General features: G+C 32.3%; 2 protein-coding genes across 7 annotated transcripts in view; both read left to right on the top strand.

Annotated features, from left to right (window-relative positions):
- Positions 1 to 9,995, top strand: part of LOC125049552 — a 68,937-nt gene extending 58,942 nt beyond the window's left edge. For all 3 annotated transcript variants that reach the window (XM_047648919.1, XM_047648917.1, XM_047648918.1), the window contains one exon: positions 7,984 to 9,995. In XM_047648919.1, the coding sequence (XP_047504875.1) occupies positions 7,994 to 8,857 (864 nt within the window). In that variant the 5' untranslated portion in view covers positions 7,984 to 7,993 and the 3' untranslated portion in view covers positions 8,858 to 9,995. The remainder of the gene's footprint in view (positions 1 to 7,983) is intronic.
- Positions 9,996 to 11,492: 1,497 nt separating this feature from the next.
- LOC125049615 (protein CLEC16A homolog) lies at positions 11,493 to 24,814 on the top strand. 4 transcript variants are annotated; one of them, XM_047649005.1, is made up of 17 exons: positions 11,493 to 11,925; positions 12,060 to 12,199; positions 12,918 to 13,066; positions 13,753 to 13,895; positions 14,081 to 14,167; positions 14,865 to 15,940; positions 16,686 to 16,688; positions 16,756 to 16,935; positions 18,685 to 18,871; positions 19,143 to 19,269; positions 19,604 to 19,742; positions 20,484 to 20,644; positions 20,944 to 21,102; positions 21,992 to 22,133; positions 22,646 to 22,751; positions 23,350 to 23,467; positions 24,134 to 24,814. In XM_047649005.1, exons 1-17 carry the CDS (start codon positions 11,723 to 11,725, stop codon positions 24,245 to 24,247), a joined length of 3,234 nt encoding a protein of 1,077 aa, XP_047504961.1. In that variant the 5' UTR covers positions 11,493 to 11,722; the 3' UTR covers positions 24,248 to 24,814. The 4 variants fall into 4 exon arrangements, with proteins under 4 accessions (XP_047504961.1, XP_047504959.1, XP_047504962.1 ...); XM_047649003.1 differs by having other exon boundaries at positions 23,347 to 23,467; positions 24,134 to 24,813; XM_047649006.1 differs by having other exon boundaries at positions 14,880 to 15,940; positions 23,347 to 23,467; positions 24,134 to 24,812.
- The last annotated feature ends 2,528 nt before the right edge of the window (positions 24,815 to 27,342 follow it).

Raw genomic sequence — 27,342 nt, 5'->3', positions numbered from 1 at the left:
GCCGGTTCGGAGGAGTTTGGGAACGAACATTGTGACACGAGAATTTTATAAGATATAAATCTTCTTTGCGTGTGGAGCGTGTGGTGACCGACCTGTGGACGTGGCTGGATCAGTTTTTACTGTGTGTGGGATCGAAAATACATAGTATAGATAATATATATTTACAATTAGATAATTATTTTTTGTATTGAAGACGTATGTACAGGACAACGTCTCATGGGTCCGCTAGTATCTTATAAATGTTTTGTTATATTTTTTAGTATTATAACGTTATCAGATAAAACATAATGTAGTAGATATAACCAGTATCGCTGAGTATTCGAACTTTTGTCGGACAAGATTTGGTTGAAGAAAATTGTCACTCAATCTGATGTAAGTACTTAAGTACATTATTACTACAGTAATTAAAAAGGCTTGAAATAAATATAATTCTTTTCAAAGGATTCTTGTTCAGTTTTGTAGTTTATATCTTATTTAACAATGCTGTATGTGCCTTGAAAAAAAACATTTGTTCCGGTCAGGAACAAATGTTTTTTTAGGAACGTTCAAGCCTTATGTTCTCCAATCTGTGAGACCATAGATGTTACTCAAATTTTGTCGGAATGTATGAATCAGAAGACAACATTGTTCATAGTTCCAAGACTATAAATTCGAATACCACTAACAGATTGGGTGCCAGATATTCATATCAAGATGGTTCACATGTATAGAGCAATTCAATCAAAACGACAGTCGTTTGAACAAAAAATTGCTTTCCCAGTATTCGACCTGAATTTGCACAGAGTCCCACTAAATACCTTTTTTAATCCATTCAAAAACTAAAGCAAAAGTACAAAAGTTAACATTCATTGTATTTATAAATACTCTATACTAAACCATAAATGGGATTTTCTCAAAACGCCGTTGCCTAAAAATATAATTGGGTTCAATAAACGTATATAAAATGCTAATTATCACAATTTGTGTAATCGATCTTCGTACAGGTTATTCACTTTATATAATTTTTTGCGCTTGCAATATAAACTAGTCCGTAATTAATATTATTGCAATGCCAAAATATTTATCAATGTTTTTGCTGTTAAAACTACTTTTTCTATATTCTTCTATATAGTCTATGTTTTAGCCATAAATGTTATAAAGGAGAACGTAAAACATGCCATAAAGCCAACATTTATATTACGTTTACGTCATCCAAAAACAAAAGACGACGAAAACAGAAGACACAATGCCACGTTACGTCTGGTTATTGGTCCAACGGAAAGACTGTTCCTGTCGGCGTGTCTCTGGTTAGACTAGAGATCCTCTTGACCAAACAAAATAAGACAGAACATGCCATTCTTTTGCCTGTCACTTTCTTCGCCTGGAATCGCAGGAAAACAAAACTGATTAAGAGATCTCTTACTATATTATTATATATCTTATTATATTAAAACTTGTTCTGTAACTACAGAGAGTTGTGGAAAAATAGCAGTTAAGCATAAATAATACATAATGTGCGTATGTCATTTATGCTTTAAAGATTTTTATTTAAGATTATCCCACGCACCAAGGATTATTATAATAAATATGCCCGTAGAATCAGTAAGATTAAACTCCGCATTTACAAAAAATATTACCGTTCTAAGGGTTGTCTCATCTACAGCCATTAATAGATGAAAACATCTTTGCTTAATGAAACATTCTCGTTAATTTATTAAGGTCGAGAAAATACTAACAAACAATCACGATCTTGTACACGACAGTGGTGCAATTCTGTAGCTTATTTATCTTAAATGCGACCTTCTTAGCACGGTTTATAAGTTTGTAATAAATAAACTGTTTAATTAAAAAAATAAAAGTTTTATCACAAATTCTTATATTCATGAAATGTTTATTTTTAATTTTTATACATTGCTGACCATTTTTTTTACATTATGTAATAATAAGCAGGAGGCTCACCTGATGTTAAGTGATACGGCCGCCCATGGACACTCATATTGCCAGAAGGCTCGCAAGTGCGTTGCCGACCTTTTAAGAAGCTGACCACTGAAGTATTTCGAACCAATTCGACTAAGGATCTATTAAGAAAATATTGTACCAATTCATAAAAGGCCGGCAACGCACACGCGAGCCCTCTGGGATTGAGAGTGTTCATGGGCGGCGGAATCACTTAAAATCATGATGTAACCGATCCGCATGAATGTTGCTAAGTTGCAGCATAATATCATTGATATGCAAAAGAAACAGGGTCGGGGATAGAAGACAGCCTTGTGGGACCCCAGCGTTGATGGTTTTAAGGTCGGAACATGCTCCGTCGATGACGACCTTGATGCTCCAATAGTCCAGAAAGCTGGAGATCAAGTGAGCCTCCTGCCCGTTTGCCCCCTGTTCTATAAAAAAAAATGACTTATGATTGTAATAAGTTTATCACTAATATCCTCTTCCCTATACCCTTGTTATCCCGTTTCCCGTTTACGTCGTTAACTATAACAGTGCAGTAAAAGGCTTTTACGGAGAGCAGTCAATAATTACAAAATGATATACGCCTTCCGCCCTTGTATTGGTGAATGAATATGTCTTGTATTTATCTTTGCAACCAGCGGTTTCTGTGAAAATTAAGAGAAACCAAGCGTTTAAAAATTTGAGCTTTAAAGTAAAAAACTTCATTATTTTAGTAAATATTCAAAGATTCATAGACGTTTTACAATAGTAGTCCGCTTGAAGTTCGGCCTAAGCCCAGTCGCGGCCAAGTTTACTGATCGTGTAAGTACATTGTTCTTGTCAAACTTCGAGAAGTTTTGTTTCTATTGTTTTTGGTAAGATTACATTTAAGACTGTATTACTAATCTGTGAAGACAATAAAATGTAAAGATTCATTGCTAAAACATAATTCAACATGTTTTTCAACAACTGCAAGCGAAATAATCAAATTCAAAACTAGTTAAAATGTATGAGTGTAATAGATAAATTAAACAAATATAATATGAAATATAAATAGAAATATGTATTCATAAACAATATTCTCATCGCATGAAAAAAATCAGTGTGATTATGGTTGATGTCTTAGCATCAGCGGCATGTGTAGGCGAACACTCTAAACATTTCATAACAATATCACTAATGTAGAAAAAATACAACGATACAAGGAAATGAAAATGTTGAAATAATAATTTGATTAATCCATCTCACGAAGGCGTTAGACCCTAATGGCTGCACTGCGCATTTTACACAGCTTATTTTGTACAGTAAGTTTTGCTTTTTATCGTTCTGTAAACGCCCACATACTAAAAAGGTGAACTAACTTAAGTAAAGGTAACTTGTATAGAGCGATGAAATATTAGTGGCATTAGCTAAGTTAAGTTCATTTAAGTATCTTTTTCACTGTTATACTGTTGTAGTGAATTTCATTAAAAAAATGCGGAATAAACTTGTGTGTTATCCTTATACCTTATTGGAAGAGCTATTCTAATAATAAGATAGATTCCTTACTCATGAATCAATGTAGATATTGTGGCAATGGGGACTTGTTTTTATATAATATAAAAGTTGGACATGTGCTGTCACTGACTTTTTTGTAGGCTTTATCACACTCGATAACTTATATCTAGAACTCGATATTATATCTCTCATCGTTAAGGCAGTGTTCGTAAGAAACGTTTTTGTTCGACCGTTTTTTCTCCGACTTGCTTTGCAAATCGTAGGTAAGCCTATGTTACTCACAAATACCGCTTTCTATAGGTAATTTTTTTTTACAAATTGGCTTAGTGGATCCACTAAAACCTAAAAAACGTAACCTCTTTATAATATTAGCAAAGATTATATTGACTGGTTTGTTAACGGGCGTTTCATGAGATAGTTCCAACTGTCTGAGCACATGTTATATTTCAATTTGATTGCAACTTAATGTAAACTTAATGATGACGAATCTATTAGCTTTTTGCTAGTAATAAATGGAGTACAGAAATGCGACGAAATGCATCTAATACAGTATAATTGGAGATGAAGTTCAACCTATGGTATAACATTGACCAACGCGTTCTCTCTTACATATGCAATCATAATAAGATGACCGCGCAACTCTTGCGCAACTTTTTATTTCCGTAGACAACTTTAACTTCTTTGACACTCTATCAGAACTTACTTTGTATAATAATAATATGCATATTTTGTAAATATAAAATACTGGCTTATAACTTTGACAGACAATTTGAAACTTAATTAAATGTAATCATAACGCATTTAATTATGAAGTAATAAAACAGGTTTGCAATCAAACCCTTTGAGGTGTCCGAATAGGAAGTGTAAATTATCAGGTATCGCGATCTGGTTTTCTCTTGATATTTTAAGGTCTTGTTTTTCAAATTGAATAAATTAATAGGACGGATGTACTAAATTATACCTTATCTTTTTAAAACGGGGCAGCTGACCGATAAAGCACTTTTGTATGCGACTGTAGGTCACATCTATAATCTACCTTGGGTCCTTGATAAAGAACCTTCCTCTTTCGACCGCATGTCATTATAACCAATATATAATAATCTAGTATTACAAAAAAAATTATGCTTGAGCATAAATCTTTGCGATAATTCGGATTGACGAGCGCGAAAATTGTGTTTGTTTCGCATGTGTGATTGCTAGTTAGTTAATTAGTAGCTAGGTCCTATAAAAAAATCAACTTCATCACTATGGCATCATCAATATTTTTATTTCATGCTTCATCATTAGAAATCCTTTTGAAAATTACTAGACTTCGGCATACATCAAAATCATGTATTTATTGGTAAAATAATGTACCCTTTTGATCGCCAATAAAATATTATCTTCCAAGTGTTTTGTTTTAGTAACTGTTTGTAAGGAGCTGCCTGCTGCAACAATTACACCCATTTTACACATTTTTATTTAGATATACAAATTTAAAATAAGAATAAACATATAGGCTGCTAATAGCAGCAATATACATGGTGAAATAGAGGCACGCTTTTACCCTAAGGGAATGATACGAAAACACGTCGTATCAACGTAGAAATAACTGATGTATATACCTATTTAGGACTTTTGGTCTTTTGAATTTTAAGTGACATAGAAGAAATATTCTATCCTTTGTTAATAATGTATTTTTTGTAAATAATTCTCTTTAAAATATTACTAAGCCCTACGGGCTATATATAAATATATTTTAGATGTAAAAAAAGTACTTTAAGTATCAAGCCAATTTTTATTGCGTATAATCATTACTCAATGGCGACGCATCTAATCAACTCGTCAATTTTTCAAAGCCCCATTAGGCTGCCATGACACCCATTTGCAAGTAAGAGATAAGAAAGATTGATTCCATAACTACACGCCCAGGAGCAAACAATATGCAAAGCTCTAGAGAATTTATGTATATACCTAAAATATTCATATAATATGTTTTAGGGGCTTAAGATAAAACAAACAGATTTGCTTTCTAGCTGGGTAAACAAGTTAATATGAAAACTGTATTTGATTTAATATTGTGAATTGTCATGATTTTATTTAACCTATTTTTTACGCAAATTTCAAAAATATTTTGTTGTCGTGGGATAATTTAATTTAAGTGATAATACCTACTAATTTGTAAATTTCTACAGTTAATTAAACTTAAGATTAAACCAATAGATAAGATATAACGCAGCGAATAGCGATAGTGCAGGATTCTTATAGTGAAATAATGTTTGAAATCCACTAGCTGGTAAATCCACCAGCTGCCCACTGCAGTATCTCCGAACTAATCCCCTCAAGAAAAGAGCGTACCAATTCTTAAAAGGCCGGCAGCGCGCTGGCGAGCCTTCAGTGTGAGTGTTCATGGGCGGTATCACTTAACATCAAGTCTCTTGAGTCTCCTGCTCGTTTGCCTTCTGTAACATAAAAAAACATTTTAAAAAAATCGGTCCAAAAGTTTTTGTCATTCATTGCTCTCTTTTATTAGTATAAATTACAAATAATTATATATATAATCGTATATATATTACGTATCTCCGTTAGTAGGAAAGGATTTGTTAATTAGTAGTACAGGAGCTACCTCTTACGTTTATTCAGTTAACACATCATTATTAATCACTCTTCGTGTAATGGAAAGTGTTTCGTTTGCATATTTTTGCATAGTTCTTTAGATACATATCAATCTGAGTGACACAAGACAGATACCCTAGTAAATTAGCAATTTACACAACAGGTTCAATGTAAAGTGATAATTTACCTTTTTATATAAGTGAATCAATCAATCAAGTGTAAACGAGCCTGTAAACACTAACTCAGTTACTTGGCATTATAAATATAGCAGTTGCGACTATGTTCTTTTGTTTGTAGTTTATTTAAATTTATCCTTGTCGATTGAATCCAGACTTTGGTAAGGAGTTGAACATCACGAAATTGTGATATACTTAAATAGCGGAAATAGACAGAAATAATTTTTGTTACGCAGAATTCTAAAGTTCCTTCTTCGGGTTTTGTCGTCGGTTATTATGTATATGTTAACGTAAAATTGTAAACACCGTTAGATTGTAATCTATCGGTTATCGGTTATCGGTATTCGGTAGATTGTACTACACTAACTTAGTTATCATTCAAACTTCTTTGGTCAATTACAGATTAATTTTACTTCCCAACAATTTCATATAACTACCGAATAATAATACGTTAATTTGTAAGCAGTTCGTTGAGGTTCACAATCTTTCGACAGTTTACAATCTCGCGAGATAGATTACAATCTAACGGTTTTTACAATTTTACGGTGACATATATACTTTATTCTGTGTTAAATTTACGGAGTAGTGATTTCACTCGCACCAGTTTTTTAAATGTGTATAAATATTAGTGAAGTGCCTGGCTCGTACCATTGTTCCTTGCACGCAAAAAGGGTCTGACCAGTTATCTTAACCCTCCAGTTATAACTCGAACCAGTTTTTGTTTCACTAGAATCGAACTTAAATGTAGAGGTTCCCATATCAGTATAGCGGTTAGTTTAATATATTTATAAGAATTAGAACGAGCGCAATTTATTTTTGATACAAAAATTGGATTATTTACTTTAAAACACATTTCAATTATGTTACGAGTGAACAGACTTCCTCATTTCTTCATGAACGTACCTAATTACTGAGTAATACGTCAATTACAATACCGTACTATTATGTCTAACAGTGGTCACCTGGAGAATTATGGAGTTGATATCTTCTCCCACAGGCTGTCTGACAATTTTTTTTTTTTTTTTTTTTTTTTGATAAAGCTTGCCAACGCTCGGCACACTGAGACATTGGTAGAAACAAACACAAAATACAATTTTTAATGTGACAAGCACTTATAGGCAAACATAGCATACATATATAGAGATCATAAACAGACTATTAAACAAAACAAACATTACAAAACAAAAACAATTGCTTATCAAAGAAAAAATTCTGATTACAAAAAACCAAACAAAAAAAAAACAAAACAATTACTTAGCAAAGAAAAAATTCTAATTATTTATCGCACTCTATAGACTATACTAGACATTTGTTGATGGTTTGTGTGATCGTTGCGCTATTAAATATATGCCTAATTAGTTACAGTTATCAATAAGAGTCGGATCATAGTATGTTTTAGGAATCGATTGAAACCAATTGTGTCAGTACTTAATACTCCTTAGTATGTAAAATCGAAGTAGAAGCTTATGAAGAGAGATAGGCTTGATCTTCGGCAGATCATCGTTTTATGTTAGTGTATATTTTATTATTATAAAATATAATCGATTTAGTATGTGTATCATAGTGTACCTAATGGTGGCAACAAATACTATGTAGAACATCGCGATTGAATAGAGTGGCGGAATGTTCATTGTTAGTTCTTCTCGTCCATTCTACGCCCTTGATTTCGGGCAATAAAATGAATTTAGAAAATTTATTTTTAAATGACTGATTCAAAGCGAATAAATGATATTTAGATTGTTTATATGTCGTTATAAATTGAATATGTTTTAAAGTATTTTTTTTGTCGTTTCAGAGCTACCACCATGAGCTGTTCCGGATTGTTGGTCAAGCTGGTGCTCGTCAGCCTCATTCTCCACACGCACAGTGCGCCATCAAGAAGATCACGGGATGCCAAACTACCAGAAGAATCTACCACGAGTCGGCAAAGCAAGTTACAAGAGAAATTCAAGGAAACTACCACAACCACAGAATCTTCACCCACAAACAGACGCAACAAAGCATTAAACCTATTTGGCTACTTCCCATCTTACTTATCATCAGGTCTAGATTACAGCGAAGATGATGATGATGACGTAACCTTCTCCGTCAATGACGACAACTTCGATGATGACGACTTATCCCGCACAATTCCCTCAAGACGCCGGCAGCAGAATAAGAAGAAGAACGGAAACGGAGAAACCTTCGCGAATGATAACATAAACTCCCTGCAATATGATAACTCTCCCATTTTCTATATAAGACTTCCTCCTACCCCGTATATGTTCGTTCCAGGATTAGGATATGTATCCCAGCCACCCAGTATTGGACCACCAATGCCGCCAATGATGCCACAACCAATGCAAAATCCAGATCCTTTCATCAATCTGCCTTTAGATTTTGTTTCTAACGGAAAACCAACCGGCGTTTATCAATGGGGTGGCGCACCTCAATTTCCTCAAATGCCACAGATGCCAATGGATCCTTATGGTTTCGGACAGCCAATGATGCCTCAACCCTCACGTCCGAACTATAATCCCTCTTATTCCAAGCCTAAACCAACTAACTCTAAGATCACGAAAATGAAGGGGTCGTATGTATTCAATGGAAAACCTAGTGATAATGTCTACGTGCTACGAGACACATATAACTCTATTTATTCAGATGCTCTGCAGAATTTCTATCCTTAGATTTAGTGTTTGTTACGTGAAGCTTAATGGCTCGTATCGAGCCCATGTCCGTTTCAATTTTATGTGCACTAATGATGTATACCTAATTGGAAGATGTTATTTATGGCAAGGTTAAAGCATAATTCATGAATTGTCTATGACTTTACTGTCAAATTGCGTGTATGAAATGGGAACGTTCTGGTGTGGTGACCGTCGAAGTTTAATGCAAATATAATTTAAGTAGCCGTGCAAAATACTCTTTAAAGTAAATCTACAAAGGCGCCATTACTATTCACAACAATTCCAAGTAAAATTCAATCAATGAAGTGTTAATGTCCCTAATTTGTATTTGGAAAAGTTGTTTAATATAAACGTGTATGATTTCATTATTTAAAATCCTCTGAAGTAAAATTTTGTCACAAATAACGCATAGTTTGTTCTCGTAGATTAGTATTGATAAATAAGTAGTACAATAAATTATCTATAGAAACATAATAAAATATTCTTCGCATATAAACAGTTTTGACGACAAACATTTTATTTGCGATTTTATCCACGAGTAGAACCTAAATCTAATCTAAACTTTGACACTTAACATTTTATACAAAAATGTACCGATTATTATGATGTTTGACCTTTGCAGTTTCTGTTTGTGATAATTGAGATTGTATAGATGTAATTAATATTTTTTACCCTCACATATATTTTTACTTTTTAGACTTATTAGTAAAAGTTAAAGTCTCTTCAAAATTACAAGTAACGAACGATGTTAATTCATTTAGGTACTTTAAGTGGAGTCATAAAATTTTATATAAGTTCTTTTAATTATTAATTTAGATTATAGGTAGTATTGTTATGATTTTAATAACGTACTTTATTTATTTTATCATTATAAGTTAGGTACAAATAAATGCTCAAATAAAAAAAATATCCGTCCACAGATGCTTAAATAGATTAATTGTATTGTATCTTTAGGTATGTATATCTATGGTCTATTTTTATACGTAGCAACGAGAGTAAAATCTTTTGGTGTTTAAGAATTTTGTTAAATAAATACATACATACAATGTAACAAATGGATAGTCGAGAATAAAAATGAATTAGTGATTTAGTTTTAATTATTAATAATTAAGGATATTATTTTAAGGAAAAATTATTTATGATATTAATGAATAAAGTATTTCGATATAATATGTGTTTTAATTATTTTAATACATACAGTATATTTGGAGTTTTATTATAAAACTATATGAAAAACAAGGCGGTGTGGTCTGTAGACTGGCATGGCCAGGAGATGAGTAATATTATTATAAAAGAAATAGATAACACTTTTAAAATAATTACTTTGGAAAAATGTATTTTTAACAATATCTTAACTAGAATATTTAAAATTTTACTAAATACATAATAAAATTAGCTAGGTTTGACTCCTGAATATAAAAAAAAAAGATTTGGGTTGGAGGCAGATTGAGTTCTGAGTCTTATCGGAAACTCCCGTATGACAAACATCAAAATACATCACATAGATTCTTATTTGTATTCAGCAGACCCGTACGAAGTCAGTTTAGGCCAAGTGATAAAAATCGGGACTTTAGTCTAACTAAGCTGCATCTGGCGCCACCAAACGACAATCATGTAATTAATAAAATACAGATAATAATGCATGATTTAGTGTATAAAGCATTACACAAAGTGCGTTTTCCAATTACAGAGCATTATGCGACTCAGTGCCGCACAATGCCGCATAATGCTGAAGCTTAATTGGAACGTGAATTAGTTATCAAATGCATCAGCAGAGTGCAAGTCAGTGTTGAAAAAAAAATGTTCTGAATCGAGTTAGCAACCTCATTAATGTATAAAAATTGTGGTTAATAATAATAATTGGTTGAAAACTTTTTATGCTTATTTTAATAATCAAATTATTTCATTACCATTTTTTTACTGAAATAAGAGAAAACCTTTAAAGAATATAAGGTTTTAACAAGCTAAATTAACAGTAAAATATATAGTTTCATGTAAGAAGTTTACATCATTTATGTTTTGAGTAATTTTTTTAAAATGATTTCTAAAAAAATTATATACTTTTTCACAACCATTGCAATATTTACAAGAGTATAATCCTGTAAAATAAATTTGAATATAAAAATGTAACTATTTATACCTTCATCCATACTTATATTTATTTTTTTTAGCAGTTTGAAATAACTTTAATTATTTTCAAAATCTACGACGAAACAAATTTTTCAACAATAAATAATATTTACTAACGAAAATTTCGATAAATGCCAACTTAAAGAAAAACACTGGTCAATTTTCTGTCACTGTGTTGGTATTTATTGCGAGAAGCACGCGAGAGCATTCGTTTTGAGAGTGCTCAATTGTGCGAAGCGTTGCTGTAGTTGGAACATTCAACGTTGAGCATTATGCCGCATAATGCGCTCTAGTGCTGTAATTGGAAAACGCACAAATATAACTTTCAAATACTTCACTACTGGCAACATAGATAAAATATTTAATTTTTACGTATTAGAAAATAAAGGATCAACGTATCCCTTCGTTTTCCGTTTTAGCGCAGTTTCTTTTTGTTCCAGTTAAACAGCTGACATTCGACAGAATAGTAATTATAACTGTCATATGTCAATGTCATACTACAAACTTATATCATTGACAGCACGATGCAAGTGCATGTTGAATAAAATAAAGAAACAAGTTTTTGCAGTGTAAAAATAAATTATTATTTTGCAATGCTTTTCAATTACAAAAATAAATTAACTGTCTCTGTAAATGTTGAAATGGATACTTTCTGTGTCATAAAACACACATTCTAAGTTCACAAGTAGTGGTTTCAGAAAATACACAAATATTTCGTCTTAGTTTTGTGGTGTGATGTTTCGAAGTAGAAGCTGGTTTGGGGGTGGATGGGGTCGCCCCAAGAACCCTCATTCATTGGAAAGGCTCAAATATTTACATAATATACTTTGTAAGAATACAACTGTGTCTGAAAGTAATCGTGGCATATTGGTGGAATCCTTAAGGTGTATTGCTGAAATTCTAATATGGGGAGATCAAAACGACAGTTCAGTGTTCGAGTGAGTAAACAATAAAACTTTGTACATTTGGAGAAAAATAAATGAAATTATATATAAAGAAAACTATCTAGTTGGCCTTGGTTACCAACAAACTATTAATAAAATAAACTTTATCAACTTTCTTTTATTTACAGCTTTTTTCTAGAAAAAAATATGTTATCATATTTTCTTAGAATAATGAGGCAAAAATGTGGAGGATCTTCATATGTATGTGTACAATTACTACAGACACTTAATATTTTGTTTGAAAATATAAGGAATGAAACATCACTATGTAAGTTGAGAACTTAGTCTTATTATATTATGTTATTTATATTATAACACAGCCTACTGTTTCCTACTACTTCCAGTACTGTATACTCTGTGTCTTAGTCATAAAGTCCATATAACCAGTAGATCGTTTTGTTTCAATTGCTTTGCTTTAAAATAATCTTCTAGATAAAGAGTTAAGAAGAATAATCTTTTTAATCCTTTAAAATATGAGTCCTACTGAGGTGTTATAGTAATTTACAATTGTAATGCATGTGATATGTAACATTTTTTACTTCCTATTATGCAATGAAACAAATCAAAGTGTAACATTATGATAATAGAATCACTATAACTGGTAATCCCAAGTAAGGTTATGTAGTAATTAGAAACCTTATACTATCAATAAAATATTAAATATACTATATTTGTAGTGGGTGATGCATAATGTTTTTGTTATTTAATACAATTGCCATATCTAGAAACCATGTTAATAAAAAGACTAGTTTAGATTTAGCATCTCCACATTGTTTATTTGTTGATTTAAAGTTAAAAAAAAACATTAGTAAACAAAAAATCATGTAAAATCTCTAAGTGACAACAATTCTGCTGATTAAGTATGTAATTAAAAAACTTAATAAGATGTAACAAAGCACATGTAACACATTCTTTACCTTGTTAAACATTGATTAAATCGAATGAATTACCCATTCCAAGATTTAAAAAGATAACTCTTTTTTCAGATTATTTATTGAGCAATAACCATGTCAACTCAATAATTGTACATAAATTTGATGTTTCCGATGAAGAAGTTATGGCATATTACATTTCATTTTTAAAAACACTCAGTTTGAAACTAAATAATCACACAATTCACTTTTTTTACAATGAGGTAAGTGTCATTCTTTTATGTTTGCATATTATAGGTTCAATCGTTATTTATTAACAACTACTTAACTATATAATTTTATGATAAACCTTGGCCATACTGCATTTGGTAACTAATTAAAAAACGGATTCCATATATATAACAGATGGCTTAATGTTTAGTGTGGAATACATTTATCTGTACAAATAATAAAACCCGAGATAAATAATAAATTATGAATAGTTTGGATACACATTTCTGACACCTTTAGTTGGATAGATTGTTATACAGATAAAAGGCTATTTATTGTCTTAAAAAACTCTAAATGAAGTAAACAAACAGCAGTTTTTTTTTAATGTTGCCAGACTTAATAAAACATAGCATATTATTGTTATGATGATGATATTAATTTATCTCTAGTGGGAAAGGAAAAGGACTTTAGTCCATACAGCCAGGTCTTATTCTTGGTTTGGAGAACTTTGAGAATTTTGGAGCATATTATTGATATATACTTTAAAATGTCAATTTTTTTAATGTTTTATGCCAGTAACAATGTGAAGAAAATATTTTGTTCTAATTATAAGAGCTAAGGTGTCCCCTGAGTCTAAGTGTTAAATCTATATTAACATCTTGCAATAAATGATTATTATTATTATTATTATTGCTTCTAAAAAATGTATTGTAAAATTTGGTATTTCATTTATTTTCAGCACACTAAAGACTTTCCACTGTATACAGAAGCAATAAAATTCTTCAACCACCCTGAATCTATGGTTCGCATAGCCGTCCGTACCCTTACATTGAATGTTTACCGAGTTCAAGATGCCAGTATGTTGCGGTTTATAAGAGATAGGTATGTCTCATTCTTTACTGAACTTGTCACTTCTTGCATGTGACGAAAATAAACACTAATGAATAATGAAAACGACGAGATTTTAAATAAACCTTATTTTAGCTGCCAAAGTTATTGATCATTAAATATACTGGTGAATATTTGATTTTCTTTTTCAAACTGATTTTCAAACATTTTTTTTATAGAACTGCAGCACCATACTTTAGTAATTTGGTATGGTTTATTGGCAAACATATCTTGGAGCTAGATGCCTGCGTAAGAAACGATGCTGAGTGAGTTAATATTTATACTTTGTATTTTTGAATTGAAACTTGTTTATCGACGTATGGGAGAAATTTATGTTAAAAATCGTCACGTTTTTCGGTTACGCGCCATGTTGCTTTTTTTAATACCAACTACAAAATGCTTGATCGATCGCAGGTTGAATCCGATATTTTATGGAATGGCCATTACAAAACTTTCAATAAAATATCGGCGGCAAATCTCACGAGAAATCCTTGAAATTAGTCAGATTACTTCAAGTAAATGCAATTAATGAAATTCTGTAATAATCTTAGTAGTAATAAGCTAAAATGTAATAATTGCATTATTTGAATTCATGTCTATGATAATAAAAGCCTTTTGTTAAAATTTATCTAATTTAACTTTGTTACCAATTTCTGTAAAGTTGCATATAGTAGATCATTTTTCGAAAAATAAGGTCATAAAGAAGTTTCACTTCTTACCTGTGTACACTAGTACACGCACAATGTTTTTTTATCATAGCAAGAGTTTAATAAGAAATCTTATTAATTTTTACGTTTGATTTTTTATAAAGTTTTTGAGCTAAAGCATTCATTTATGTGTGAAATGTGTAAGTAAAATACTTACTAAATTTGTATTAAGGAATGTGATGTTAAATTCGTTAAAATCTTTGCGCATTTATTTTTATTAGGGTATTCATAACAGTGAAATTTAATTACAAAACAGACGTCTTTCTTTCAGCCATCAATCGCAACAAAAGCTGGACGACCTGGTCGCTGAACATTTAGACCACTTGCACTATATCAATGACATTCTATGTCTGAACATTCCAGATCTTAACGTTGTTTTAACTGAACATCTTCTGCATAAACTTCTAATACCCTTATATATTTATTCTCTGACATCGGAATCTATTAAACGCCCTTCTACCTCTTCACCGTATAACCGCGATCATATTCAAAGTATAGAAGTTATAACGCGAAATTTAGAAGCGATTCTATCCGGCCGAAGCTCCGATACCCCGCCCCGTTTGAAATATCCAATACAGAAAATGGAGTCTGAGGATGACTCAAAACCTTCTGTTTCTTGCGTTGTCTCTCTATTTCTTTTGTCTCAAGTATTTCTAATCATCACTCACGGCCCAATAGTTCACGCTCTTGCCTGGATCATTATACAATCTGACTTATCGATATTTGACGAAGGGGCTATGAAAATTCTAGAAACCTATGTCAGTACAGCAAAATCCAATGTCAAATTGGAGTTTTCAAAGCCCCAGCTGAGCTTGGAAAAGGCTTTGGAATGCTCGACCTGCCATGATAGAGATTATACGACCCCGGAGTATAGTGGGGCCAAAGCTTTTGGCTATGAAACAGACCATTCCAGCTGTGATCTTGATCCAGAATTGGTGTCGAATTCGCTTCCGTCCACTTCCCATATAAGCGAAACGTCAAGTATCGCCCACGACTCAACAGAAGATTTAGTCACTCAAGTGCAATCGATTAAATCGCCAGTCAAAGAAAATATGCCCGATTCACCTCTCCCAGATTCGGGTATAGACTCAACCTCCTCAAAGACAATGTCAGATCTCAATAATATCACGGACGAAGAGAAGCAGCAATTACTCGTATCCTTAACGAATACAGAAAAAACTTTGACTTTAGAAAATATCATAGACAAAGAGAGGAGAGACATAGATAATAAACCGTTTCTAAAGACTATTTTAGACTCGTTGGATTGCAATGAAGATGATTATAAAGCGTTGTTTGCACTGTGTTTGTTGTATGCTCTCATTAATAACAAAGGTAAGATTGTTTATATATTTCTTTTAAAAGTGCAAAAAGTAACGCATTTTCTTTATCTAATAAACTTCGATTTGGTTGCCAAAATTTAAAATATCTTCTGCCAAATTAAGGTGTTACTCGATTTGAGAATTGGCAGTAAATGTAAATTTAGAAGGTTATAATTTTTTTTTACTGACGTTCATAGGTGTATGTTGTCTTAGGGCTTTTTCACACGTACCACAACCACACCACGTCGCATTGTCGCCAGTAGTTGCGATGCGGTTACGTCGTATGCAGACACAGTTGCGGAACGTGTTTCCGCTATGAAAGCCGGAGGTGACTGACTTAACTAATGGAATTCGAAGAGGAAATTTCGTCACCTTAGTCGAACGCAGAATGAATGAACCGGGCGAAGGGAAAGTGGCGGGCGCGCACTGTCGTTTCGTCTACGCAACGTTTTGTTTGCGATGTGGTCGGCCATTAGTTCGCAGTGCCGCTGGTGGTCGCGTTGTGGTCGGTATCACACACGCGGTCGATAACGACTGCAAAATGTGGTACGTGTGAATAGTCCTATTCATTTTCAACACAAAATATACGCCCGGCCACGTGGTGTGGTTGAGGTGTGGTTGTGGTCGTGGTGCGGTTGTGATACGTGTGAAAAGGCCCTTACCAAAACAATTTAAGAGATAGTAGGGATAAAATATATTTTATTTGCAATAATTGATCTTTGGTATAAAATCTTGTTTCACGCATCATGGATTTCTAGTTGGTAAGACTTAATATGAAAACTTGTGATAATAAAGTTCCTGGGCACAAACTAATTGATTTAATTTTAGGTGTGAGCAGCGACCTCCTTGACACATTACTAAAATCAGAAATAGACGACAGCGGGAAGGTTATAAATGAAAGTCGAGATGAAAATGAAGTTCAGGAACACCAGACGAAACCGAAAGATCATTTCAACGCCCTGTTGGTCGCCAAGTTGATGTCTATAGCCCATCTTAGCTGTAAACCAGGTACAAATAATTCAATTTCAATTGTTTTTTGAAGTTATACTTCTTTTGGCGCATTAAGGAATAATGATGTGAGTAAATTTTAACGATGCGCGCGCACACCGTCACAAAAAACCGACACCGTGAAGTTAGCTATAGTCAACATTTTAGTTTTTTTGAAGTTATACTTTTGGCGCGTTAGGGAAAAATAATGAGAGTACAAACGTAGAATAAAATTTTTTGTTAAAACATTTTTATCTTGTTACGTCAAAAAAGTATAACTTGTAACGCGTGTACACGGACGTTTTTTTTTCTTCTATAAAGTTATTTTTGTATGTGTGATAGAAATGCTGCACCGAGAAATTGTTTTACCGTTGGAGTGCTACTATTAATAATTATGGTCATTGTTTCCGTCACAATGCGATGAATTTTAAGTAAAAAAAATCACGAAATTAAAACCATATTTAAAGATACATACATATCAGTGAATATCGTTAAAACAAATATTCAATACATATTTGAGGCGGTACATTATTTAAAAGTAATCTTATAGCTACACATTGGATATGGATATTATAATACAAAACATTAAGATTTAAGACAATATACAAAGCCAAAACAGATTGCATTGATAAACAAAAGATAACTGAAATTAAACATTAAACTAACGACAACTTAATATTTAAAAAAAAAAACAAATTCTTACGACTGCAAAATAAAGTCAAGATCTTCCCGCTACTTAAAATATTTCCTCACATCCGCTTTGGTAAGGTGGAAAATGTCAATATCTTCATAATTTTTGTTATAGTTAAGTTATCTAAAACCCGAAACATTGCCGAATTACGCAGAGAATTCATGTTCAAAAAAAAAGTTTATTATGGAACATAACATACAGGTATCACTTATTATATATGACGGCGCATTCCTAGCGCCATGTTAATAAATACTGCAAATATTGGAACGAGATTTGACAGTTGTCAAGTCTGGCGGAGCGTCGTATCGATGGTCAGCGCGGCCATGTTGAATCGTTTGGAGTTTTTCGAACATCAACGGCGAGCGCACCACGTCTGCGACGAATCGCTTTTGTTCTAAATAATCTGGTGTCTTTTTGTTACAAAACTAATTGAAAGTGCTTGTTTAAGAGATTTCCTAATTAATAGTAAATAGATTTTGAGTTTGGTGACCAACATTAAAATTATTAAGATATGGCTGATTCTAATAATGAAGGGCATCCGCCCATATATACATTAAATGCAAAGAAGATAGAGGGGGTAGGCCGAGAGAAAAAGCCGGCGTAAAAAACTCTCGGTACTCTTTTAATAGCAAAATCATCAAACAACACTTATTTTAAAACAAATATCGCAAATTAATTAGAAGTAGCCTGTCTAGCACTAGTCCCAGTTAGTAGTTCATACGAATTATTATTGGAACGAAGTTCCTTATCGCGCGTTGTGAAAGGGGGCTAGACGGAAAAAATTCTTACAAAAAGTTGTCACGACACTTTTTGCTATTTGCTATTGTAATACACCGGTTCTCGTCCGATCACCGAAGTTAAGCAACGTCGGGCGAGGTCAGTACTTGGATGGGTGACCGCCTGGAAACACCTCGTGATGTTGGCTTTTTTTTTCGTCTTAAGATTGGTGTCGAGAAAATCTATCATACTGTTATGATACCAATTAACATATAAATTAATCGAAAGGAATTTCGTTCCATCCGGGTGTCCCTTGACACCTCTAAAGTTTTTTATAAGTATTTTTTTAATACAAATTTCAGCTTCAAAAGTCCGACTCGTGACCTGTGAAATAACGGCTCGTCTACTAAAGATAGCTATGGAAGGATCTAGTGGAGTACCGAGTGCGAGGCATTTATCGGCTGCGGACAATCTACGCGCACGCGCAGCCGCATTAGCCAGGAATTTCTATAAATGCGACGATATTTTCTTAGACATGTTCGAGGATGAGTAAGTTTTAATTAAATAATGAAATATTTTGGAGAATTTAAAATATTTGACATTCGTTTTATTATTTTTAAGAGTTGTGAATCATCATAAAGGTCATAAGGATGGGCAGAGTGCTCATATGATGTTAAGTGATACCACCGCCTATGGACACCCTCGTTGCCAAAAGAATCACGAGTGCGTTGCCGGCTTTTAAATAATTTTTCTAATGTAGTTTACCCTAAATATGTTACAATGTTTATTAAACTGAATTTAATTATACTATAAATAACAGGTATTGTGAGATGTGCAAGCGACCGCTCAACGTGGAATGGCTATGTATGGATGCGGCCATCTTGTTGCCGCCAACAAAGACCCCCATGTCCGGAATCGCATTCGAAAAGAGGTTGCCCAGTGGCGAGGTATGTTTTATTAATATATAGTAACTTTAATGGCTAAAAGTCTTCCACAGTTCGCTTTTCTAGGCCGGCGTGCTGTGGAATCAAATTCTCGTGGGGATTTTACCTGGGATTTACAACCTCCATACTTAAAGTAAAAGAGCATATTTATGTTAAAGACCGTTAACGCATCGAAGGCTCGTTTGCCCTGTCGATAAAAAATAAGATTTTTTAGCTTTTTAATTATTTTATTATTATGTAAAATATATTTATAAAAACATGAGTAAATGTCATTTATTCAGTAATAGAAGTTAGTTACTAAAATAAGACAAATAAAACTAAATATATTTTTTTTTAGATGGAACGAGCGCGTCGTGCGATTCGTACGTTCTTTCTTATACGTGAACTGTACCTAAAGCTCTCTGGCAAACAAGAAACTCAGTTGCCGCTCGCTAATCATGCACCCTTCGTACAGGTTGGCAAGACTTTGGATCTCAGTAAGTATAAAAATAAAAATAAATAAAAAAGAGGGTGTGACTTTTAACGTGTGTATAACACGTTAGAAGTTATACTTCTTTGGAACAACATAGTTGGAATCAACAAAAGCAATAATTAAAAATTATACATACTGACAATTAACCTCAAATCTAAATATGCACTCAAAACTGTTTATTCAAATCAGTTTTGTCACTAATATTCAACATATATAGTCACCGTCTTATATGATATTGATTTAATAAAAACACCAAAATAATATTTATTTATGCACACTGTTTAATTGTACTGTTACAAAAAACGTGTTCTAAATATAAAAAAATGCTTCAATTTGATATATAATTAAAAATACTAGAATATACAACTTGAACATAGTTATTATCGATTTTCATGCCAACTAGAACTAACTTCACGATGTAGAATTTAGGTGGCGGTGTGCGCGCGCATCGTAAAAATTCACTCTCAATCATTTTTCTCCATCGCGCCAAAAGAAGTATAACTTCAAAAAGTGTGCATTTGTTAAAAATAATGTTATATTTCTGCGCACTGAAGTTTAAAGTTTGGAGACAATTCTAATGCTAATATATATTAAACAGACACAGAAATGTGCTATCCCATATATCACCATTCTTTTTCGAAATTTAAATAATTTTTTGTGGTGTCGGTTGAAATATAATTTATTTTGAAATATTTTTCTCTTTTTATATTCAACAAGGTTCCTATAAACATGTTCTACTTTCCAGATGACTCCGATTTAATATCCTGCGATATAACTCAAAAGGACGGAACATGGCAACACCGGTTTCTAGCAGTAGACAATATTCAGATAATTTTAGTGGAACCAGACAAACAAAAACTTGGCTGGGGTGTCGCCAAACTTGTAGGAAGTTTGCAAGATTTGGAGGTAAATATTGGGCTTTCAAATTATAAAAAAAATAAAATAATTATGAATTTTCAAAAATTTTAAATTATTTTATAATAAAGTTGTATCTGTGTAGCAAAAGTTTCTAACGTGTTAAATAAAATATTTGGGGAAATTAATAATAAAAACTTTTTTCAACTGGTTATTTCCCAGGATAATTAAATTTCTGCAGAAAATGTTGGTGAAAATAAAATTCTGACGCGACATGTTTCCGATATTCCTTTATTTTTGGATCATGCTATTCATACTTTAAATATATCATATCATCCATCATTTATCAGATAACTGGTGATAAAGAAGACCCCAGATGCCTACATCTCACAATTCATAAGCCTCGAGTTGGATCAACTGGGGTCTCACCCCGTACTGTGTTGCTGAGAGCCAAGTTTAAATTTGACGACCATATAAGGAGTATGGCAGCTAAACAACGGTTAACTAAGGTGATTTAGAATCATATATTTATATATTTTTTTAGTTTGAACACGGTTTATCAATTAATTTTTTTTTGTGATGTTTGTATAATGTATAAGAGAGAAAATTAAAATGAAATCCCTGTGTTAATTTGCATTTACTGCTTACGGACCGTGCAATATGTTGATTTAAAGGCAATTATTGTTTTCTATACAATAACTCCGGACAATAGACGTCCTTTCGAACTTTTACAATAACATACATGTGTGCTTTGGAACAACCATAAATTTATTTTTTTAAATTTAGAGATTTCAACATTTCAACAGAAAGCACACCAACTTTTTGAAAAAAGCTGATATTGATTGCGGGTGAATATTCGATTGAAAGTTAGTGTGCTTTTTCGATATTAATTCATAAGGTGAAAAAATAAATATTTCCAATCAAATAAATTACAGCGTATTTAGGACATAAAAAGGTATGTTTTCATCAAATTTCGTCGAAAAAAAATTTTTTTTTGTAAAGGATAAAAATATTAAACCAAAAACTTGTATTTTTTTTTATTTTCACATTAATTTTGTGGTTATGTGAAAAAAGTGTAAATACAAAATTTTTAGATCTTTTCATTATCTACAACTTTGCCATTTGACTTTTTTTCCATAGGACTTTTAGTTTTGCTGGAAATGGAGATATTATTTATACTATTCTCCTCCTTTTCCAATGATTTTCATCCTACTATTATTATTTTTTTGGTTTCAAAAATTATCCACCCTGGTCTATAACCGTCTCCTACGGTTTAATAAAGAAAAGTTTTCTTATTAAACCGCAGGCATTTGGTTGTTCTACCAATACAGAAATATTTTTGAATTCAAACCAGCTCTTGACATTAGCACAACCAAAAATACTTTAAAACCCTTACAGGGTCGGACGAAAGCCCGCCAAAAGAAGATGCAACAAATAGGTCGATTGCTTGAAGTGTCGGGAATCTCTGCGCCAGCGGTTGCTCCGAGACACAGGCCTTTGTTCGCAAGACCATCACTTAGCACCGTTAGGAGGCATTCTGGTATGTACAAATGGTCGTTAGCTCATGGGCGTATTTGGAACTAAAGCTTGTAGTAATTAGTAAACTTTACGACTTTGAGGTAAATCTTTCAAAAATGTTTAACTAAATTATCGTAAACTTCATGCTATTTATGTACGCGGCTTTTATAATTATGAAAAAATTAAAATACGATAATTTTTGTATATTCTACCCTGCATGTGATAAAACTTCACATAAAGTAAATTAATAAATATGTATTCCTGAAGCTATTTCTAGGTTCGCAAAGCTTAGCTAAGCAAGAGCCTTATACGAGCTAAATCTAATTAAATTGTAACCTCCAACTTCCAGTAACGGACAGGTACCAAAATAAAATAAGAGTCACTGCGCAGGCAAGGACATTTGTTCAAGATGTTTGCCGGTATCTGTACTATACATTAAACTGAACTGAAGTTTAACGGGTATATTCAGGTCAGCGAGAGTCTTGAGTGCTCAAAAGCACACTAAATGTCGAGTTAAAGTGTAAATATTTTCAGGCATAGATGGCGATGAAACAGATCGACGCATACGTCGTCCCAGCGGGCACGTGCTGAAAGACGGCGTTATTGTATACCGTGAACGTACAACTATGAGCAGAGACAGGTATTTGTGAAATTAATTAGAAATCATTATTAATTCGTGTAAACAGATGTAGAAACGTTTGTCTCAGTTTTACTGATAACTTTTTTATTTTCCAAATGTGGTGCCTCTTATACTAAGTATTAGTTTTCTTTTGCGCATTTGTTGTTTTAATATATTTTTTACAAAAGTACTTTTAACGCTGTTTAAATTGTAACATATATTTATGATTTAATAAAATATATTACTAACTTTTTATATAAGTTCTTATAAACAAAAGGAATAACGTAAACGTATAACAATCCAGTGTTCAATTTTTATATATATGTTAAAAACTAACCTCAATAAGAGGCTTTATAGTATTTCATAGCAATATGTATCGCCAACTGTATACAGTTCAAACATTTGCTAGAATTTACGAAACCATAATTGTTTGGAGATAGAGAAAGCCAAATTTAGTGATTTAGAAGTTGTTTTTGTTTTAAGTTGTTTACTCACCTTCATTCTGGTGAGTTACCAGAATGAAGGTGTAACTTTTTGTGAATAAATATATAAAAAAAAACTATATAAGATGTAATGGATGAACTAGACGCAAGAACATTTAAGCCATAAATTGCAGCAGCGTGTCCCGCGCCAGCAGTGGCAAGGTGTCGCGCGAGGGTTCGCAGGAGGAGATCCCTCTCGAGGATATCCGTAGGAACTCTTCACACTCTGCCACGCCCTCTACCAGCCGACCGCAGGTATACCATTTACCTTTACTATAGAACAGTACGTCATGATCGTAGAACAACGTCGGATTTGAAAAAATCCAAAATCCACTTTTGGATACCACTTTGAACTAATCTTTAAGTCTTCATATTTACACAAATCTAAAACTTTAGATTTACGATACTAAGAGGGAGGGGAAAAGGATGAATATGTTAGGAATTTAATGAATTTAATTGTTATTAAAAGTGTGGAAAATTAATACAAAAAATAAGTAATAGATAACAATAAATTGACGGTAATTTTTTTTCCAACGCCGATAAAGAAGTTTCACTTCGAAAATAAATTATTTTTACTTTAGGAAAAAAGGTTGATAAATATATCAACCTAGTCTATGTACACATATTGTCTTTAATACAAAACAAAAATTACCCTTTGTTAAATAAAAGCATCTAATTCGTTCTCTAATCCACTAGACACAAATATTTCATCAAAATCGGTTCAGCCCTTAAGGTGCTAATTACAAGCTCCCACAGTAGATTTATATAAAGACAAAATTGCAATAAGCAACATGACTAAACAATTCAGGCAATCTTTTCAGCATACATGTAATGTTCCTACGTACCTAAAGAATCCATGACAAAATTAAAAAATAATGATTAAAAGGTATTCTTGTGTCAATTAAAAAAAAAAAATTTCAGAGTACTCCAAGCACGTCTCAACTTCCGAAAGTTTCTCGTACACCTTCAGAAGAAACATCGTTCATTTCGGGTGAGAGCAGACCCAAACGGAAAGGTATCATTGAAACCATTTGATATCGACACGATCTATTTTGGGACATTCATTAAGTGTATAGAACTATATTTTTCAATTATTATTTTTTATCATAAGACTAAGTACAGTACCAGGCCATTTATAAGTCGCATCGTGCTTTAGAAAGAGATACTCGCTTTGTAGAGCGTCATCTCTGTCACACGAAACACTAACAGTCCGGTATCTATTAGGAAACAGAGACGGCGCTATACGAAGCCGAAGCTAGCCGAGTATCTCTTTCTAAAGCACGATGCGGCTTATATATGGCCGGGTACTGTACCTACGTTATTGATAATAACTGAAGCACTCTTTTACGTACGTTCGTCTCTTTCTGTCAATTTGAGTTCACGCTGTGATGAAAAGAGATAGGCGACTTTAATTAGAATGTTTGTTATGTCTCACTCCATTTTGTTTTTATTCAGTTATAAAGAAAATTTAACTAAAATATACTTTTTTAATAACGTAACGTAGTAAAATGACTGGGATTTATTGATTATTCGACTTCGAATATCAAAATAATATAAATTAATGTACACTACAATTTTTTTTATGCAATGGAAGGAAATAAAAAAAATATCTGTGAAACAATTTAAGGACACCTCTATTATTAATTTGTATATTTTTTTACATAGGTATCTCGTATTCGTGATGCTGTCATGTTTCCTTATTGATAAATAAATAAATAAAAAAAGGGTGCGTGTACTTATTGTACGCGCGTAAGAAGTTATACTTCTTTGGCATTATTAAAAATAGTTTTTGATTGAATACAAATAATTAATTACAATTAAATAATCAAAGACTGGAAAAGGAGTCATTATAGTCAATAAAGTTCAGGTTACATTTGAAAAATTAAATAAATAAATATTTATTATTATTCTCTTACATTAAGTGTCACATCAATTCTATTATTATTCGAATGTTGTTTTTAAATTATGTCCAATGCCGTAGCATCTTCCGTGGGCAACTTCATTCTGTTAATTTTGTGTCACGGTGCGCGCGCATCGTAAAATTTTACTCTCATCAATTTTTCATAACGCGCCTAAAGAAGTATAACTTCAAAAACTTTTTATTCAAGTGTGAGACTTGCATGCAATTCTAAAAAAAAACATTGATCAGTAAGGCATGGCTGTAATGTTCTTTGTTTTTCGTGTGATCTCCTGTTTTAGAAAGTCCTCAATGTAAATATGTATTTAAAATGTAGAGTATTTTGTTGGTTGAAATTCTTATTAATCTTTATAACCATTCCTTTATTTAAAAGTCTTCCATTTTTTTTGTATTTCATACTATAGATAATATTTTTCTCCTATATATTTTTAAATGTACATTCATAGATATTTTTGCATTATATACTAAGGTTGTGTTGATTCTAATTAAATTTTATTTAATTTATAGTTTTATCACATTAGCAATCAAATTAAGAAGACATCTTGTTAAACACAAAGTTTGACAGCTTTTGAGTTTCAGACATGTTCTATTCTATTTACATAAAAGCGCTCACTTTGAACTTAAGAAATGTCCATTCTTTCATAACATGAAATTTTTTTTTTAATACTAGTAAATATTTGTCTAATTATTTTTATTATTCCTCGTAATTTATCCCGTATTCCTTGTGTATCCTATGCCGAACATTAAATGCGACATTTAATAATATTATTCTGCCATATTTCGTAAATAAATCATAATATAATTTCTGAAAATGTATTTTATATGCGCTCTCTTTACAAAATATAGAACTTGTCTATAACTATTATTTCAAATATAGAAACCAGCCATTTCCTTAGCCATAGAACGTGATCTGAGTGGGGACACGTGTGGGTAGCGCATTGTAATTTTTTTTTCTATTGTATTTTTTATGATTTTAATATTTGATAATCTATGCTCATTAAGGTCCTGTAATTAACTCTACGTAATAATTTGATTCATTCACGTATATGTCATATCATTATTTTAAATTTGACAATATTGGATACTCTATGCCCATACATTATATTGGGCATAGAGTGTCTGTCATCTTACGTCAAGTTACCTGTCTTATTAATAACCTTTTAAGTGTCATATTATTGTAACTTTGAAAATAAAAGCAACATAACCGTCAGTAACTGAGAAAGATTTCGTGCTTTTACTCGTTTCGTGAGTTTACACGAGTTCTGCCTATTAACCCGGAAAAATAAATCAACTGACGAAGAAAATTTTCATGTTTGCTGAAACAATTTTCCGTAAATATTTTCCTTCATTTAAAGCTGTTTGTGATATTTAAGTATTAGCATGGCCTAGATTTATTTACTCATAACTAGAATTATTGTTTTCATTTTCGATTTTTTTATTAAATTTCAATTGTTTTTCAAATTTTAGATGTAAAATAACTAAGTACCTAATTCAACATAATCCTTGTTAGAAATTGAATAAAATTCCTGGTCCATTAGTTGTAGGTTTAATGATTCATCGTATAACTATAAATAGATTCTTTGGACTTAGGGAGCGTTCAAGTATTAACCTCCCCCCACCCCCATGTAACGCGCCGTAACGTTTTTCTGTACCCAAGTATAGTAAAACGTTTCGTGACCACCTAGTGACTCTTTATACTTAAAAGTTACCATTATGTGGTGTAAATTACTGGAAAGTCGAAAATAATATAACAATAACGCGTAATTCAATCCCCGCCCCGCATAGTAACGTTTTATAAAAGGACCCCCCCCCGCCAATTTCGTAACGTGATACTTGAACGCTCCCTTAAGCGCTATAGCAAGATTGGTCTTTTACTTTGAATTATCGTGAATTGTACTGGCAAAGACCACGCTTTCTCACTCTAAATTTAATATTATTATTTTTTTGTAAATTGGATAAAGACTTAGTAAATTTACTGAACACTTAGCGCTAAGTCTCGACTTTGAATCATTTCAATAGATGTGGAACCGTTTCGGTCTGAAAAGACTGAAGAAATTATTTAATTAGTAACCATATGTCTAAAATCGGTCATAGAAAGATAGCTCTTTGAAAAGCGTTTCGAAGATACACGATACACGAAAATTTAAAGTACCAACTTGACGGTCATTGTAGTTACAATTGATATTTTTTGATCTTAATGTAACTTTTTAAT

This window comes from Pieris napi, chromosome 5 (genome assembly GCF_905475465.1).
Source record: "Pieris napi chromosome 5, ilPieNapi1.2, whole genome shotgun sequence".
Classification (NCBI taxonomy): domain Eukaryota; kingdom Metazoa; phylum Arthropoda; class Insecta; order Lepidoptera; family Pieridae; genus Pieris; species Pieris napi.
Note: the sequence above shows the minus strand (reverse complement) of the source record. Positions and strands in the feature narration are given on the sequence as shown.